Genomic DNA, 19,420 nt, shown 5'->3' with positions numbered 1-19,420 from the left:
CCCATTCTGGAATAAAGGAATCTTCAGAACTCCGGGGTCTGGCTTGAATGGGCTTTAACACAACTGGAATATTTCACGAACGAATTTGTCATTTACAACTGCACTTCTCGGTCTGGACTCCTAAAAGTCTGGACTCCTAAGTCTGGACTTCTCAGGCTAGGGTGGTGCTGTCAAACTTTTGGGGGCAACACACAGAAAGAATACATATTACAATGGGATGCAGGACACAATACAGATATACATGGCATATATAAACATATATACACACACAACAAGTGTCATGAAACAATACTCACTGCTACTATGCAAGGAACTATTTTCTATTCTGTTTTTCTATTAAAAAAAAAAAAAAACCACTAAGCTGATTTCACAACCTACTGGGGAGTCTGGTACCATTAGTTCAAAATTCTGTAGTGGGTACTGGCTCAATCGCATCGCGCTCTGTGACTCCATGGACTGTAGCCTGCCAGGCTCTTCTGTCCACGGAATTTCCCAGGCAAAAATACTGGAGTGGGTTGACGTCTCCTACTCCAGGGACCTTCCTGACCCAGGGACAGAACCCAGTGTCTCTTGCCTCAACAGGCAGATTCTTTACCACTACGCCACCTGGAAAAATTACTGAAGGAGAGGGATCCAATTCACAGGACAAAAATTATACATTTCCCTGGCGAGTCCATTTTAAGGCCTGAATTGTTTAAGTATTTCAACTAATTACAGGGTGGAATGCAAAAATCAATTAACAAAAAAGACAACCTGAAAGGTTTTCTCATGTCCAGCTGGTGGCCTGGGGCTTCAACTGTAAGACGCCCCCCTCCAGGACCTGAATGTGCACGAGTACTCTCCAGTGAGCAGGGAGCAGTGGAAGGATTCGGCCCCAACGTCAGTGTTCTAAACCCAACACCGCGACAGTCCTAGGGACTTTCACCTTAAATCTTCCTAACCCAAGAATCCTGCCCTTGCCGCTGTTTTCTGGGGGCTTCTCCTCGGTGCTCACTGGGCGAAGCCATGACCAGAGAGCGGTGGTCCCACTTAACCAGGCAGGTCAACACTGCCAGACAGCCCGAGGACGACAGAGGGACTTCAGTACGAGTAGCAGGTATCTGCTTCTTCAGCAACCTCCATGGACAAGAATACCTAGCATGATAGAAAGCTCTGATCGCATCCTGTTTTCTTGGGCTGGGTTTTCACCTTCTTGTCGCATGATCCAGGCCTCCCGAGCTGGCGTCCCTCCCTGCACTCCAAGACTGGGGCTACCCCCAGACACCCTTCACCAGCACCACTGAAAACGGGGTTGTCAGGGCACCTTTGGAGGGAAATACAGCAGAGTCCCTTCAGCGGAGAAGTCAGCCCACGCCAGAGCGCCGGATCTCTGGTCTTAAATCCCCCTGGAAGCACGGTTCTGGAGAGTTCTCAGCCAACAACGGCGGGTGTTTTAAGTCTGCCTTACTCAATTAGCCATGCAGGCGTTGACAGTTAAACCTGCGTCGACCCGGCGTCGTTCCTTTCCCGTGAGGTGTGTGGGATCCGCAAACGCCAGCGTTAAGACCGGAACTGAGGAGATGCATGAGAACTGAGGAGAACGCTTTTTTCATGAAACACGTTCACACTTTCAATGAACGCACAGTCCATTCTTCCCATGGTCCTTCACCCATGGCTGATGCTTCGTCATCACCTACATCCTCCAACCTAGACTCACGAAAGCCAATGCAGCAATTTTAAAACAAAAACAAAAAAAAACACACACGAGGAAAATACCAGCCAACCAACAGCCCAGCAAAGCACCTGCCACGCGCCTCGTGCCTTTTAAGGGCTCAGCGGGCGCGAGTTCAAGGACCGCTCAGCGGCCCACCAATCACCGCACCTCCCACGCGTCTCCCCGCCCCCTCCCTGCGATCTAGCCAATCCCTGGGGAGGTAGCTTCTCTCCGCCCCTCCCACCCGCCTCCAGCCCCTCCGAAGTTCTAAGCCTCCAAACTTCACCGGCGCCGAGCCGCGCGCTCCTAGTTGGCGTTTATTTTTAGCTGCCGGGCCAAGCAGCCCCCGCCTCCGGGCCCGCCTCTTCACCGCCCGCCCCCCCAATGGGAGAAGGAGTTTCCGTCGCGTCAGCGCGCGGGCGGATGGGAACTGTCCAATCAGCGCTCGGGGAGAGCTGGCGTCATTAAAAAGCGGCGGAAGACAGTGGGCGGGTCATGACGCAGCGAGTTTTAGTCGTGACTTTTCCAGGGGCATCTCGGCGTCCCCTCTTTTTCCCTTTAAAGTAAAACACCTCCCGACGCACACCCCGTGCGTTTGGGGGAAGGGGCCGCGGCCGCGGGAGGGCGGTGCTGACGCGAGCCGCCTGCGGCGTCGCGCGGTCACGTGGGCGTGTTTGGGGGCGGGGCCGCGCGGCGGTTCCGGGCGGTTGGGCGCGCGAGCGAGGAGCTGAAGCAGCCGCGCCCGCCCGCCCCGCCCCGCCCCTGGATGCCGCTGTGCCCCGGCGCGGCCGCCGCCGATCGCAGCGCAGGAGCCGCCGCCGCCGCGGTTGATGTGGTTGACCCGGGGCTGAGGAGGCCGCCAAGATGCCGCAGTCCAAGTCCCGGAAGATCGCGATCCTGGGCTACCGGTCTGTGGGTGAGTGGCGGGCGCCGCGCGGCCTCCTCGCTCCTCGGGCCCCGAGCCTCGCCCGGGGCCCGGCCAAGTTTGGGGCCGGCGCGGCCATGTGGCGGCCGCGCGTTTCGTAACCGGCAGCCCGCCGTCGCCGCCACCTCCATCTTGGAGCGGAGGCCGGCGGCGCGGCCGGGCCCGCGGGGCAGCGCGGGGGACGCGTGTGAGAGGCCGCGGGCGAACGGGCACTCGGGTCGGGTCGGGCCGGGCCGGGTTGGCCGCCGCGCCGCCCGCCGCAGGGCCCTCCACAGCCCGAGAGTCGCACCTGTCCCCCACGGGGAGCAGTCCGTGATTGTTGCTGGTGGCCTTTTCCACCCCAAATTAAAACCCGTGGGGCTTCAACAAAGGACGTGGCTCCTTAGCCGTAATTTTTGTGTCTTGTGAAGTTTGAACATTTTCAAGCAAACCCGGGAGCTCAGAGGACGTTGGCTGCTGAGGGCCAGTTTCCTAGGAAGAAACTCGAAAGACCCCCCCACCCCCGCCCCAACCTCCCGCTTCGGAAGCCTCCCGAGATGCTGCCAGCGACCGAAGTAGGAGGGCAGAGAAAAGGAAATTTCTGGCCTCTTGATGTCCTGTTTTTTCCTTTGGGGAGGAAAAAATAAGGTCAGATACTTGTAACCAGAATGTCGAAGTAATTCAAAAGTACCCCTCCCCACACCCCGCCAAAGGTTGACATATATTTGAAACTGAGAGTGGCAGTCGCATTTTCCACCCCTAACAGAGGTGGTCTGGGGTGGGAGGTGGTGGACGGGATGCCAGAAAACGAGGGGGAAAACAGAACCACTGAACTTAACCATGCTTCAGGGTGAGGTTTTTATTGTCTTTGACAACCGGAAGTCTGGAAAAATTACTTTTTCTGTGTTGTTTTTAAGAAGTAGCTGTCCAAGGAAAAGGGCGCACTTGACCACAGTGGGGTGGGGGTGGTGAGGGCAGGGGTTCGGAGTCTGTGATGACTGCAGAAGGAGGTGACACAAACTGCCCTGGGAAAGCTGGTAACTGCCTGCTCATTGGCCGAACTCCCCAACTTCGCTTTCCCTTCTGCTTCTTCACCCCCATTTTCCACGGTCGGTGCCAGGGTCTGTGCTCTTTGACCAAGATCAGCTGCGGCGTGCTTACTCATCCTTTTATTACCTCTCTTTGTCAAAGTGCTGGGGGGGGGGGGCGGTATCAAAATGAGAGGGTGAGAGACTCTTGTGTACAGATAAGGGGCGCCAGGAGCCCTGGGGGTAACTCCTGTGAGAGGCGGTGATCGTGGGGGGAGGAGAGGTGACAGTCTTAACAACTGCAGCCGTCAAGTCACCGGGCGTCAGATGGAGGCTTTTCAAGTCTCTTAACAGCCCCGAATGCCCATATGGAACCATTGCACCCCACCTTTATTGACAGTCTGTATCTCAGAGCCTTTGCTTCTCTGTTCTCTCTCTTTTCCTCCTCTGCATTGTGAAGAGTGGGACTCGGACATATCCTGTCTCTTGAATGAGTTCTATCTCCTCTATCTCCCACTAGTTAAAGGTACCAGTGTCTGAATAATCAAGTTACAGGTGACATGAATTACCTGGGCTGCCTGCTTTCAACTGAAGAGAATGTCCCAAACATCCTGGCTTATTTACCCCTTGAAATTCTTGAGATGGTGATTCCAGTCGCCAGTAATCTAGTCTACCATTTTATCACTTTGTTAAAGAAGTTCTTCAGGTCCAGTTGAAACCAATTTTGTCTTACCTGCCTTCTAATCCCATCCTCTTGAAGACCCAGAGGTGACACGTCACCCGTTTGCCTTCACTTCACGTTTATTTTAAGCCACTGCTCACAAAATACTGCGCTGGATCAGCCTCCAGGGGCACCCAGAGCAGGTCCAGTCTCTGTTTTCTGTGCCTTCCTGTTGCTAAACCCTGCTCCATTGTCTCCGTGTTTATTTTCATACGTGGTGATGATTAAAATGTGTTTTGCACAGGTTCAATGACTACCAGTCTTTGCATTTGATTTTACAGTTGTTTATCTTTGTTAGGAACCAGGACTTTTTGTAGTTTGTGGGCTTTTTTGTTTTGCCAGCATCAGAAACGGAGATCGTTCCCTGATTCCACATCCTAGTCACTCTTCAGAGAATAACTCAGACTTCGAGTTCACTGACCTGTCTGCTTGCCAATGATGCTAGGGGAGAGAAATCTGAGTACCTGAGTTCCTAGGTTGTGTTACTGTGATGCTAAACTGTAGTGTCATATTGACTGGTGGGAAAAGTCTAAGCCTGAAACCGCATCTTTCTTAGAATATTCTCTTGACTAAATATCGTGTGCCAGTTTAACTCGTAAAATACTTGTCATTGTGAGTTTATTTTAAAAGTTTGGGCTTCCCTGGTGGCTCAGAGGTTAAAGTGTCTGCCTGCAATGCGGGAGACCCAGGTTCCATCCCTGGGTCGGGAAGATCCCCTGGAGAAGGAAATGGCAACCCACTCCAGGATTCTTGCCTGGAGAATCCCATGGACAGAGAGGCCTGGTGGGCTACAGTCCATGGGGTCGCAAAGAGTTGGACATGACGGTTTGCCTTCAGATGAAACTACGAAGTGCAATGACTGTTTTACTATTTGGTGTTCAAATTTTGTATTTATTTTAAAAACACTGGAAAAACTTAACAGTGAGAAAAACGGAATTCTCAGATAATTTATACAACTTTTTTTTTTTGGTCCTGAAGCACCTTTCCTGTTATTGACAGTGTTAAGCTTTTAAGGACACGTCACCTGTAGCGCAGGCTGGCTTGCAGGGAGTGCTTTGTATGAACTGTTTTGGTGGTAGCCAAATGTGCCAGCTCCCTGACGTCCATTGTTCTAATACAAATGAGTAGTCCCGTGATAGGAGGTAACTGAATGAGTAGTCCTGTGATAGGAGGTAATTAAACTTAATCTGGCTAAATTTATAGTGTCAGGTTAACAACTATCTTCAAATAAAATCTGGCATATTTTTCACTGGAATGTTATACAGAGAGGTTTGATAATCGAGTTTACCATTAGACCACAACAATCAAAAGATTGTCATGTATTACTCTCGGAGGTTAACAAACAGGATGGGATCAAAGGAATATGAAAGATCTTAAGAGAGAACATGAAAAAACTCTGTGGTGTGGTAAAAGGCATTTCAGTAAAAGTATCTCAAAGTATTACCCTCCTTGTCAAAATGTTTTAGGTAGTAAAGAACATGCATCTTTTGATTTGGCTACTTCATAGGGAAAGAGATCATTAACTTTGTTCCCAATAGAATACCATCCAATTGTATGCTTATTTACTGTATATTTTTAAATTACCGTATCCTTTTCTAACACATGGCATTGAGGACTTGTAAAGTTAGAGATTGTTTGCCATGTATAAAATGTATTAGTATGTGAAATTGTATGTTCACGTGCTTCATAACATTGCAAAGTTGTGTACTTGTGGGTGGGGATAGTCCTGTGGTGACCACCTTGTGCTGAAGCTTGAAATTAATTTTACTTTCAGTGCTGTTCGTTCTGTACAAGAAATATTCAGAGCTTGCATTTGTAATTTTGACTTTCCAGCGCTTAATACAATATTCGTAGACTTTGTCTTTTTTTGGCTGCGCAGGGTCTTGTCATTTGATGCGTGTTTTCTCTAGTTGCAGTGAGCAGGGGCTTCTCTTGTTGTGGACCACAGACTCTAGGTGCTTGGGCTTGAGTAGTTGTGACTTGCGGATTTAGTTGCTCCATGGCATGTGGAGTCTTCCCTGGCTAAGGATTGAACCTGTGTCCCCTGCGTTGGCCAGGTTGATTCTTACCTCTGTACTACCAGGGAACTCCCTAGGTTTGTTTTTTTTTTAAGTATAGTTGATGTATCATATTTATATAAGTTACAGGTGTACAGTAGAGTGGTTCACAATTTTAAAGGCTATTCTCTGTTTATAGTTGCTATAAAATATTGCCTATATATTCCTCCTGTTGTACAATGGATTGAGCTTATTTTGCACATAATAGTTTGTACCTCTTAATCTCCTGCTGCTGTATTGCCTCTCCCTACTTCTCAACGTTAGTTCTGTATATCTGTAAATCTGCTTTTTTTTGTTATATCTAATGTTACTGTGATGTCCCTGTGAGTTACAGCAATCTGTGCCTCCCTTCATCCCCCCAGAAGAAACGCTGTACTCGGCAGCAGTCCCCTCCCATCCTCTCCTCACCTCACCCCCTGGCATCGCTAATCTTTCTGTTTTCTATAGATTTACCTATTCTGGACATTTCGTATAAATGGAATCACCTATACATGGCCTTGCATGCCTAGCATTTTTCATTTAACATAAGTATTTCCCAGGTTCATCCGTGTTGAAGCAGGTTATCAGTAATTCATTCCTTGTGGTTGCCAAATAATAATCCATTGTTTGAATATACCACATTCTGTTTGTACGTTCATTAACTGATGGGCGTGTGGGCTGTTTCTACATTTAGGCTAATATAGATAATGCTGTTAGGAGCATTCCTGTTACATATTTTTTGTATGTGAAATTTTTGTGTAGACATGTTTTCCCTTCTTTTGGGAATAGTTCTAGGAGTATAATTGTAATTGCTGGGTCATATGGTAATTGTACGTTTAAAGTTTTAAAGAACTATCAAACTGTTTTTCAACCAGTTTACATTCCAGCTAACAATTGAAATCTGTTTCAGTTTCTCCACATCCTCACCAACGCTTCTAATCATCTATCTTTTTCTTTAATTTTTATATATTATCTTAATTTTTAAAAAATTTTTCTTGAAGTATAGTTGACTCACAGGGCTTCCCTGGTGGCCTGCAATGCAGGAGACCTGTATTCAGTCCCTGTGTGGGGAAGATCCCCTGGAGAAGGGAACGCCAACCCACTCCAGTGTTCTTGCCTGGAGACTCGCATGGACAGAGGAGCCTGAAGGGCTACAGTTTGTGGGGTCACACAGTCGGACACGACTGAGCGACTTCACTTCTTTCACTTTTCATAGTTGACTTACAGTGTGTTTCTGGTGTACAGCAAACGTTGAGTTATACATACCTATATATCCATATTCTTTTCCACTGTGTTTTATTACAGGCTGTTGAATATAGGTCCTCGTGCTATATAGTGTGTGTGTGTGTGCGCGCGCGTGCGCGCTCTGTTGTGTCCAACTCTTTGACCCCATGGACCATGGACCGCCAGGCTCCTCTGTGCATGGGACTTTCAAGGCAAGAATACCAGAGGGGTTTGCCGTTTCCTTCTCCAGGGGTGCTATACAGTGGGAACTTGAGTATTTTATATTCAATGTATAATTGAACCTGCTAATCCCAGACTCATAGTTGTAGCACTTCCCCACATACCCTTACCCTTTTTAATGGTCAGTTTGTCTGTGAGTCTGTTTCTGTTTCATAAATAACTTCATTTGTGTCGTATTTAAGATTCCACATGTAATGATATCCTAGAGTACTTGCATTTCTTTGTCCGGCTTAACTTCACTTAGTGTGATAATCTGTAGGTCCATCCATGTTGCTGCAAATGCTATTTTTTCATTCTTTTATGGCTGAGTAATTTTCCACTGGATATGTGTATCACAACTTCTTCATTCATCTGTTAGTGGACGTTTAGATTGCTTCCATGCTATTGTAAATAGTGCTGCTGTGAACGTTGGAGTGCATGTATCTTTTGAATTAGAGTTTTTGTCTTTGGGGGTGTATGCCCACGAGTGCGATTGCAGGATCCTGTGGCAGCCCTAGTTCTAGTTTTTTAAGGAACCTCCGTGCTGTTTTCCATAGTGGTTGCACCAGCTTACGTTCCTACCAACAGTGTAAGAAGCTTTTGTTTTCTCCACACCTTCTCCAGCATTTGTTATTTGTAGATTTGATGTCCATTCTGACGGGTGTGGATGATACCTCATTGTAAATTTGATGTGTACTTCTCTAATAATTAACTAAATGCAGAGTTCCAGAGAATAGCAAGGTGAGATAAGAAAGCCTTCTTAATGCAAAGAAATAGAGGAAAACAGCAGAATGGGAAAGACGAGATCTCTTCGAGAAAATTGCAGATACCAAGGGAACATTTGATGCAAAAATAAAGAACAGAAACATCAAGGACCTAACAGAGACAGAAAAGATTAAGAAGAGGTGGCAAGAATACACAGAGAACTGTACAAAAAAGGCCTTGATGACCTGGATAACTATGATGGTGTGGTCACTCGCCCAGAGCCAGACATCCTGGAATGTGAAGTCAAGTGGGCCTTAGGAAGCATCACTACAAACAAAGCTAGCGGAGGTGATGGAATTCCAGCTGAGTTATTTCATCTCCTGAAAGATGGTGCTGTTAAAGTGCCAGCAAATTTGGAAAACTCAGCAGTGGCCATAGGATTGGAAAAGGTCAAATTTCATTCCAATCCCAAAGAAGGGCAATCCGAAGAATGTTCAAACTACCCTACAATTGCGCTCATTTCACATGGTAGCAAGGTAATGCTCAAAATCCTTCAAGCTCAGTTTCAGCATTATGTGAACCAGGAACTTCCAGATGTTGAAGCTGGGTTTGGAAAAGGTAGAGGAACCATTGCCAGCATCCGTTGGATTATAGAGAAAAACAAGGGGATTCCAGAAAAACATCTGCTTCGTTGACTATGCCCCATGAACATGAATTTGAGCAAACTCTGGGAGATAGTGGAGGGCGGGAAAGCCTGGTATGCTGCAGTCCGTGGGGTTGCAAAGAGTCAGGCACTTCTGGTGACTGAACACTAATTAGCTCATCCGTCTTTCTTGTACTAGCCATCCTTATGAGTTTGTGAAGGGTCATGTACAGGGTGCAAATAATTTCTTCCATTCTGTGGGTTCTTTTCACATTCTTGAAGGTGGCCTTCCTTTGAAGCAAAAAGTTCTCAATTTTGACAAAGTCCATTTTATTTATATTTTTATTTTGTCACTTGTACTTTTGGTGTCATATTTTAGAAACCATTGCCTAGTTCAAAAATACAGATTTACTAATATGTTCTCTTCTAAATGTTTTAAATTTTTATCTCTTACATTTGAGTCTGTTATCTATTCAGAGCTAAATTTTGTGGTGGGAAATAGGAGTAAAACTTGATTCTTTTGTATGTAGATAGCAAATTGTGCCACTACCTTTGTTAAAAGACTGCTCTTTCTTCAGTTGGGTTGTCTAGACATCCTAGTCAAAAACCAAGTGATCCATCTCAAAATGGAAGTACTGTTTGCAATGGAGAAGAAAGCCCCTCCCCTTCATCCCTCTTCCCTCTGAAAAAAGAGTTACAAGGTGGTAATAGAAACTCATTTCACATTAGATAGTAAATTACAAAAAAGAAAAACCCCAGTGATCATAAATACATGTTTTTTTCTGGACTATTCCTTTGATCTGTGTGTTGGTCCTTGTGCCAGTATCATACTATTTTGATTACTGTATTTTTATGGTAAGTTTCAAAATAGGGAAGTGTGAACCCTCTAACTTAATCCTTTTTCAAGATTAACTTCTCTGAGTCCCTCGTATTGCCATAGGAATTTTAGGACTGGCTTATCAGTTTCTGCAAAAAAAAAAAAAAAGCAAGTGTGACTTTGTTTTATAAATTTGCAAGTGTCTTCAACGCCTGGTTTAAAAAACACTTGAATTCTCTTATCTGCTTCTGAGTTCCTTCCATTAAAGTATATAAGGGAAATCCAACCTGCCAGATAGGTACTTGGGAAACGGAGGAATATTTTAATACTGCCACATTAAATTACTAATACAATACTTTTTTGGGTGATTGTGGCTGTTCTCTGATACTCAGGCTTCCCAGGTGGCACCGTGGTAATGAATTCTCCTGCCAATGCACTAGACACGGGTTCAATCCCTGAGTCGAGTAGATCCCCTGGAGTAGGAAATGGCAACCTGCCTGGAGAGTTCCATGGACTGAGCCTGGTGGGCTTGTGACCCCATGGACTGCAGTACACCAGGCTTCTCTGTTCTTCACCATCTCCCAGAGCTTGCTCAAACTCATTTCCATTAAGTCAGTGATGCCATCCAATCATCTCATCCTCTGTTGTCCCCTTCTCCTGCCTTCAGTCTTTCCCAGCATCAAGGTCTTTTCCAGTGAGTCAGCTCTTCAAATCAGGTGACCAAAGTGTTGGAGCTTTAGCTTCGATATCAATCATTCCAATGAATCTTCAGCATGGATTTCCTTTAGGATTGACTGGTTGGATCTCCTTGCAGTCCAAAGGGCTCTCAAGAGTCTTCTCCAGCACCACAGTTCAAAAGCATCAGTGCTTTGGCGTTCAGCCTTCTTTATGGTCTAACTCTCACACCCATACATGACTACTGGAAAAACCATAGCTTTGACTAGACAGACCTTTGTAGGCAAAGTAGCATCTCTGCTTTTTAATGTGCTGTCTAGGTTGGTCCTAGCTTTTCTTCCCAGGAGCAAGCGTCTTTTAATTTCATGGCTGCAGTCAGCATCTGCAGTGATTTGGAGCCCAAGAAAATAAAGTCTCTCTCTGTTTCCATTGTTTCCCCATCTATTTGCCTTAAAGTGATGGGACCAGATGCCATGATCTTAGTTTTTTGAATGTTGAGTTTTAAGCCAGCTTTCTCACTCCCCTCTTTTACTTTCATCAAGAGGTTCTTTAGTTTCTCTTCGCTTTCTGCCATAAGGGTGGTGTCATCTGCATATCTGAGGTTATTGATATTTCTCTCAGCAATCTTGATTCCAGCTTGTGCTTCATCCATCCCGGCATTTCTCATGATGTACTCTGCATATAAGGTAAATAAGCAAGGTGACGATATACAGCTTTGACGTACTCCTTTCCTGATTTGGAACCAGTCTGTTGTTCCACGTCTGATTCTAACTATTGCTTCTTGACCTGCACACAGATTTCTCAGGAGGCAGGTAAGGTGGTCTGGTATTCCCCTCTCTTTAAGAATTTTCCACAGTTGTGATCCACACATCAAAGGCTTTGGGATAGTCAATAAAGCAGAAGTAGATGTTTTTCTGGAATTCTCCTTTTCCATGATCCAGCGGATGTTGGCAGTTTGATCTCTGGTTCCTCTGCCTTTTCTAAATCCATCTTGAACATCTGGAACGTCTCAGTTCATATACTATTGACGCCTGGCTTGGAGGATTTTGAGCATTACTTTGGTAGCGTGTGAGATGAGCTCAGTTAGTTGTACAGTAGTTTGAACATTCTTTGGCATTGCCATTCTTTGGGATGGATTGAAAACTGACCATTTCCAGTCCTGTGGCCACTGCTGAGTTTTCCAAATTTGCTGGCATGTTGAGAGTAGCACTTCAACAGCATCATCTTTCAGGATGTGGACTAGCTCAGCTGGAATTCCATCACCTCCACTAGGTTTGTTCATAGTGATGCTTCCTAAGGTCCATTTGACTTCACACTCCAAGATGTCTGGCTCTAGGTGAGTGATCACACCACCATGGTTATCTGGGTCATTAAGATCCAGTCAGTTGGAAATACTGGTTCACTCTTCTGCAGATCTTGCCACATTTCAACACATTCAATATACAACTATTTCTTTAAATGACATCTTGTAATATCACCACCCATCTTCTCAGAAAAATTAAATATTGAGAAAAGTTCAAGTTTGATCGCTGGCAAAATGCTACCAGTTTTTCTTGAAATGAGAGTCTCATTTCTTTCATTTCCAAGAAGGTGTCTGCCAAAGACCCGCATCTGGAACAGCAATAGCTTGTTGGTCGTTCTTACAGGTGAAAATGGCATTCCACGACAAAGCTGCCTGTTTCAGACCTCTTCCCACACCCTCACACGAGTGCTTTTTCCCCAGGTGACGCCGTGCTTGAGTGTGTAGCACCCACACTATATGCAGACATCCCATTCTGTGTGCAGAATATTCAAAAGACGTGGAATTAAAGGTCAAGATTTAAGACAATTAGTTATTTTGACTGCTTCCTCAAGGACACTGTTAAGTAAAAATGGCCTTTTTTGTTTTCTCCTTTTTTACCGTGCATGATAGTAGTGAAGAATGTATGACTGTCCTTTACAGTTTGTGACCAGTGTCTTCATTTGTGCTAAGGGGCACCAAGTTAGCAGTTTTACCACCTTTGGTTTTGCACCATTAATGCACACAAAAGCATAGTGGAAAAGGCCGATTATACAGTGAATTGTTTACATAGGAACAGGGTCCATTCTGAGAGCACATCCTTGCATGTGTGTGAGAGTCTCTCAGTCGTGTCCGACTTTTTGCAACCCCATGGACTGTGGCCCGCCAGGCTCTTCTGTACATGGAATTCTCCAGGCCAGAATGCTGGAGGGGGTAGCCGTTCCCTTCTCTAGGGAATCTTCCCGACCCAGGAATTGAACCAGGGTCTCCTGCGTTGCAAGCGAATTCTTTACCAGCTGAGCTATCAGGGAAGCCCCTTAAGTCCATTCTTATCTTAAGTCCAACATTCTTAAGTTGGCCTAGGTGCCTAGCTAACACAGTTGGCTATACACTACTGCTCTGTATTGGGTTTATAATACTCATCACACAAATAATACATAAAAACAGCATTTTTACTCTTAGAGTACCTTGAAAAGTACAGAAGTAACAAAAGTACAGTACAACAGCTGGCATTCAGGGGCATGTTCTCATCTTTGAAAGTTTGTATGTAGGGGACTTACTGTGAAATAGTTTGACTTATGAGCCCCCTGAGAGGTTCCCCGGGGACTCCCAGCGCTGTGCAGACTGCACTTGGAGAACCATGGTGCACAGGATCTGGCTAGACTGCTGCTCGCTCCTGTTCAAGGGGGTGCAGTGACCAGTCTTAGAGGAGCCTTCCAGAAGAGGCCCTGCAGCATCGGAGGAGACCAGGCTGGTGAGCCGGGAAAGAGCTTGGCATGCTGAGAAGGAAGGAAGTGGGGGTGGCTGGGCTTCACGAGGTGGAAGGGGGAAGCAGGGTTGGAAAGGTAGGCAGGAGCTGGCTATGCAGGGAGCTGGAGGGCAGCTTTCCTGTGTGGTATGCAGTGAATTACTGAAGCCTGGGGAGAGTTAGGGTGTCTAAATACCAGTTGACTTGGCCTCTGATGGTTGTGCAGTTAGGGTGAATGCTTGGTTTTCAACCTAGTACCAGTGAAGCTCCCAAAAGAGTAATAAGAATTGCCTTGGTGGCAGCACCGCCAAGACCTATATGCTAATTACATGGTTTTCAAGTCCAAATATCAGCAACTTTATCACAGAATATGAAATGGCATCTGTGCCTGTGACTATGAAGTCAGAAAGGTGCAACATTTCCCTTAGCTTGGGCCTGGAAGAGAGCTAATGACTCTAACACTGTCCACGAGTGGATTGTACTTGTTCACTTGAATAAATCAGAACTGACCTCTGGGACGTGATTGTGCAAAATAAAGCATTATGAAATCTTTAGTGCTCACAGTTGAGAGAACCTTTATTCTTAGTTCTAATTTATTTTGAAGTACCAAATTAAATCTTAGAGTACTCATAGTCTGTCTTAAACTGATAACTGTCAAAATGCAGACTGTTGAGTACCTTTGACATGAATTACTGATTGATTTAGAAATATAATTTAATATTTGAAACACAAAGGTCCCAGAATGCTATTTTAGTGTTTTAATAGTTTTAAATATATATTGGGCTTCTGACAAAAGAGAGTTCCACATAGGGCATCAGAATTTGAAGTCTGAATTGGTGTTAGTTTAGAACAGAAATGCTGAAAATCTTGTACTGTGCTTTGTAGGCAAGTGAGAGCAGGGCAATTTAAGGATACCAGTATAATTAACTCCTCTGTGTCCTTGGTTGGTTGGTGTCCTGGCCATGATAGAATTGAGTTCCCCCTTACCTACCTGCTCCCCTCCCCCATATTTCCTTTTGTTGTGCTTTCATGCTTGCAGAAAGACTCCTCCAGGACTTTTGAAACAGAAATATTTTAACAAGCCGTGTTACGATCCTACTTTTTGCAAGATTCAAAGTTGAATGTTAGCTCCATGATGGCATAGTAAATAATTTGTGAACATGGAGATGAAAATACTGGCTTTTATAGTTCATATAGTTTCAGGACATGAAAATGCTTTTTTTGGACTAGTATGTCTTGAGTATAAATGCATCTGGCCAGTATTTTGTGCGTTCTCAAATCTAAATCACTTGCAGAATTTAAAGAGAAGATATTATAAATACAGGTTCTTTTTAGTCTTGTTCCTCATTTAAGTGAGTGAATAAACAACGTAGCTGGCAAAATTCAACCATGGTAGCTGAATTCAAGATGGAGGAGGATTCAAAATGACCTTGCCAGACTGGACATGTGTGCTAAGTTGCTTCGGTCGTGTCTGACTCTTTGTGACCCCATGGACTTCAGCCTGCCAGGCTTCTCAATCCATGGGATTCTCCAGGCAAGAATACTGGAGTGGGTTGCCATTTCTTCCCCCAGGGGATCTTCCTGACCCAGGGATTGAACCCACATCTCTTAGGTCTCCAGCATGGCAGTCGGGTTCTTTACCAGTGGTGCCACACGGCTCTCCATGGCAGGAATGGAAGTGGGAAAGCTCTGTGGGATTTCTAATCCATCTTTGCGACCCCCCTGTAGCCCACCAGGCTCCTGTGTCCGTGGGGATTCTCCAGGCAAGAATACTGGAATGGGTTGCCATTTGCTTCTCCAGGAGATATTCCCAAGCCAGGGATCGAACCCACGTCTCCCACATTGCAGGCAGATTCTTTATCATCTGAGCCACCAGGGAAGCAAGCCTCTAATCCATCTGCTGACGAGAAATTAGAAGTGAGTATGACTCTGAGTGCCCTCAGGAGCAGGAGCGCCTCACTGCAGAGGAGAGCTGTGTAAGAGTTTAGAGCAGAGCATCCCTGGGGTGGCTGCTGAAGGAAAGGTGAAGTCGTGTGTTTACATTTCAGAAGAAATCTGTGCGCATCCAGGCTGAGAGACCTGGATTCATTTTCTGAGCAGTTCAGGTGACTGGTTCTCATCATGAACTCGTGAGACCTAACATTTAGTTGTTCTCAGTTCTGGTGCCCACTTCGAGTGGTGGTTCTTAAACTTGAACTTCAGGAGTTTTGCCTGAGAACATGTGAACATTTTCTGGGGAAAGAGCCCAGGGTTTTATCAGCTCCCCAGAGCACTTCAGTCCCCCAAAAGATCAGACTACTGAAATGACTAGCTGGCGAGGACAGTGTGTGGGTTAAGCGCACCACGTTATCCAAGTGCTCATTAAATGTTGGAGTCAGCTGTGTCCCTTCCATGGGCCAGGCACTGTGTTCTGAGTCGCCAGGGCTGGGGAAGCCCTGACCTCTGCTGCTGGGGAACTTCAGTCTAGCGAGGGAGCCGCAGCAGACAGATGGATCACTGCCCGCTAATAATCGTTGGCTGCCGTTCTTGAAACATTTACTGGTATGGGATGCCTTAACCTCCAGGAGGTAGCTCAGGAATAAGGAGGACCTAGTTGGTGTCAAGACACGGGTCAATGCAAATGTTTAAAGAACTTTGGAAGAACTAATCTGTATCAATAACCATTTGTGCTGATTGATAAATAGGCTCTTATTTCATGTCTTGATTCATTTTCCTAACTTTTTTGTTATTACTAGTTTTAATCAGTCTTAAGCTCCATGTGGTTGTTATATGATTGTGTTATAATTTAGGAATGTCACTCGTTTGCTTTTCTCCAGCTCTTCCCACCCCCCCGACCCCCAACCTTCTCCCCAGTTTTGGCAGCGGATCTAGCAAAATTCATTCTTCATTGTTGCCAGACATTTAATTGACTGCAGTTTTTCAGTTCTGTTCCTTTGCTTTCCAACTTGGCTTTATTTGTAAATCATTCCATATAGATGAATATCCTGTTGTTGAAATCTTTAGGGAAGCAGTTCCTGGTGTATCTTAGCAGCACTTTGCTGCTTTTTAGTTCAGTAGCCCTGACAGGTTAACAAGATTATTCATTTATGCAACTCAGATCTTCATGTTACAGTATTAAATGCAAGCGTATTTCTCTCTGTTTCCTCAGAGGCATGTGTCTGGCAGCGTGTATGCTCTGTGTGCTCAGGCGTGTCCGACTCTGCAACCCCAGGGACTGTAGCCCACCAGGCCCCTCTGTCCCTGGGATCCTGCAGGCAAGGATCCTGGAGTGGGGTGCCATTTTCTTCTTCAGGGATCTTCCCAACCCAGGGATCAAACCCACGTCTCTTCTGTCTTCTGCACTGACAGGCGGATTCTTTAGCATCAGCTTCTCTTGACAATAGTAAGCACCCAGTGAGCGTTTGAATGAGTAATCATTTTACAAACCAGTCTTACTTATTCTCTTTGTTGTGATAACTGCACCTTAATTTTTTTCTCTCCTAACACCCATTTTTTGAAAATTATTAAGAAAGTGTGAGAAAGAATAAGGTGATGTCAGTCCTGCTTAATTCATAGGAATGTGAAATAATTCATGTGAAAATGTTTTGTAAACTCTTTAACATGATGTCTCACTTGTAGCTTCTGGAGAACAATTAAAATCTGGATGATCTGCATCACATGCCCTCACGTGACCCTGTGTGTGCTGGAGACGTAGGGATGAGTGTGCCTCTTAGACTCCAGGGAGCACTTGTATAGAACACACCGGAACTCTTTAGACATCCTTTTTAAAGTGAGAATGGTGATGTCAGGGTTTGTATTTTTCAAAAGGCTTCCTTGGTGACCCTGATATGTATACATCTCACCCTGCCCCCTCAAAAAAGCAACAATAACCAATGCTACTATTGACAGAACTACACTTTTTTTCCCCTACTAAAATGGGTGTGTACTTTAATAAGCATGTAATTGATATTGTGTGAGGAACACATTGTTAAACAAGCCTTCACACAGTTCATTGTTATTCTAGCCCTTTTAATAGCCATGATACATACACTCAGGCTGCCATCTCCATTTGCAACCACGGCTGATTCTGCAGTCTTTCTCTGCTGTTTGCAGACCTGGTCCCCTTATCCCTGTCAGAGAAGCCCCTTCCTGGTACTTCTTCACATCTTGGCCCTGCAGCACTTGGGGCCAGCAGGGCGCTGCAGAGATGACCATGGGTCAGTGCGAGGCTTCAAGCCATAAAGTTGGCAGCTTCCAGTAGTTTTGGGGGAGACACTCAGGAGAGGACACGTGGGGAGGGAGAAGCTCGTCTGAGTCACCCACAGCCACCCACCCGCTGAGGAGCCAGCCAAGCCCTTGCTTGTAGAATCCGGAGCAAATGAAATGGATGTTGGTTTCAGCCACCAAGTTTTGAGGTGTTTGTTGTGCAATGAGTGATAACTGAAACAGTAATTTTCTGCAGTTGTGTATGTGTGTGTGTTTATTTATTGATAATTTTTCATGTGAGTTTGAGAATTTAGCTTCAGTAACTATTACTGTATATAATTTTCCTAGTCAAGTTAATAGAGATAATTACTAGAATGTTGGCTAGGATTAAATGAATATCTAGAATATGTGGTTAGATAATAAGTCCTCAATAACTGTCATTATTATTACATACCAGATATTCAACATGTATTTTCATTTAATCCTCACAACCATCTCTAAAATAGGTACCATTATTATCTCTGTTTTACAGAGAGGAAACAGACCAGGAGAACTGCCTCCTGTCACTTACCTAATAGTCACCATCCTATCCTGCTTGGTGAAAAAGAGTCAATGTATTGTCTTCCTTTTGTTATACATTTTTTAAAATCAGGTTTTGTCTTTCTCTATCTGACTTCAGTTAGCATAATATCCTTCAAGACAAATACTCTATGATGTATCACTTACATGTGGAATCTTAAAAAATACAACAAAGTAGTAAGTGTAACAAAAAAGAAGCCAACTCATAGATACAGAGAACAAACTAGTGGTTGCCAGTGGGGAGAGGGAAGTGGGGGGCCAAGACAGAGGTGGGAGGTTAAGAGGCACAAACTAGTAGGTAGAAAATGGAGAATGCAGTCAGTATTTTATAGCAGCTGTAAATGGAGCATTATTTAAAAGTGAATCACTGTATTATAAATCTCTACCTTCTGTAATATTATATACATCAACTATACATCAATAAAAAAGCCAAATTTTGTTGAGGTTTAATTTATGTATAATAAAGTATCCATTTTAAGTGTAAAGTTAGGTGCTTTGGGCTTTGGTAGATTTATTCACCTGTGTAAAGCCACTGCTGCAGTCAGAATAAGAAACATTTTCATCATCCCCCATAGTTCCCTCATACCTCACGCCACTCCCAGGCAAGCGGTGATCTGCTTTCCATTACTCTCAGTTAGTTTTTCTTGTTCTGAAATTCACTTAACTAGAATCATGCAATGAATGCTCTTTGTCTGGCTTCTCTGAATGAGTATCATGTTTCTGAGAGCCATTCATGTGGTTACATGTGTAAGCTGCTTCTTCCTGCCAAGTAGTAGTCTGTTGTGTGGACACACCTTGATGTGTTTCTCCAATCATCTGTTGTCTCCAGTCTTTGACTGCTAAGAATAAAGCTTTGATGAGCGTTCGTTGTGTCTTTGTCAACATGCAGTCATTTCTCTTTGGTGATTATCTTGGAATGAGGTTAGGGCCACATATGTGCTGAGTTTATAGTTTTCTGAGCAACTACCAGTTTCAGCTGCTGTTTCACACGCCCGCCAGCGACAGATGAGACCTGTCCTCATTGCCGCTCGCTGTCGTCAACTCTGTTAACTTTGGTCATCCTGATGTGGTTTTGTTGTTAGGCCATGGAAATTCGAATTTCCCGATGATTACTGACTTTGAACATCTTCTCATATACCTCGTGGTTGTTTGTATGTCTTCTTTTGTGAAACATCTGTTCAAGAATTTTGCCTTTGTTACTGGGTTCTTTTTATTGAGTTACATATTCTGAACAAAGTCCTTTT

At 44.9% G+C, this 19,420-nt stretch overlaps 1 protein-coding gene across 1 annotated transcript in view; it reads left to right on the top strand.

Annotated features, from left to right (window-relative positions):
* The first annotated feature begins 2,203 nt into the window (after positions 1–2,203).
* Positions 2,204–19,420, top strand: part of RHEB (Ras homolog, mTORC1 binding) — a 52,269-nt gene continuing 35,052 nt past the window's right edge. The window contains exon 1 of the mRNA XM_040260433.1: positions 2,204–2,609. Within this exon, the coding sequence (XP_040116367.1) occupies positions 2,558–2,609 (52 nt within the window). The 5' untranslated portion in view covers positions 2,204–2,557. The remainder of the gene's footprint in view (positions 2,610–19,420) is intronic.

This window comes from Oryx dammah, unplaced genomic scaffold (genome assembly GCF_014754425.2).
Source record: "Oryx dammah isolate SB20612 unplaced genomic scaffold, SCBI_Odam_1.1 HiC_scaffold_18, whole genome shotgun sequence".
NCBI classification, from domain to species: domain Eukaryota; kingdom Metazoa; phylum Chordata; class Mammalia; order Artiodactyla; family Bovidae; genus Oryx; species Oryx dammah.
Note: the sequence above shows the minus strand (reverse complement) of the source record. Positions and strands in the feature narration are given on the sequence as shown.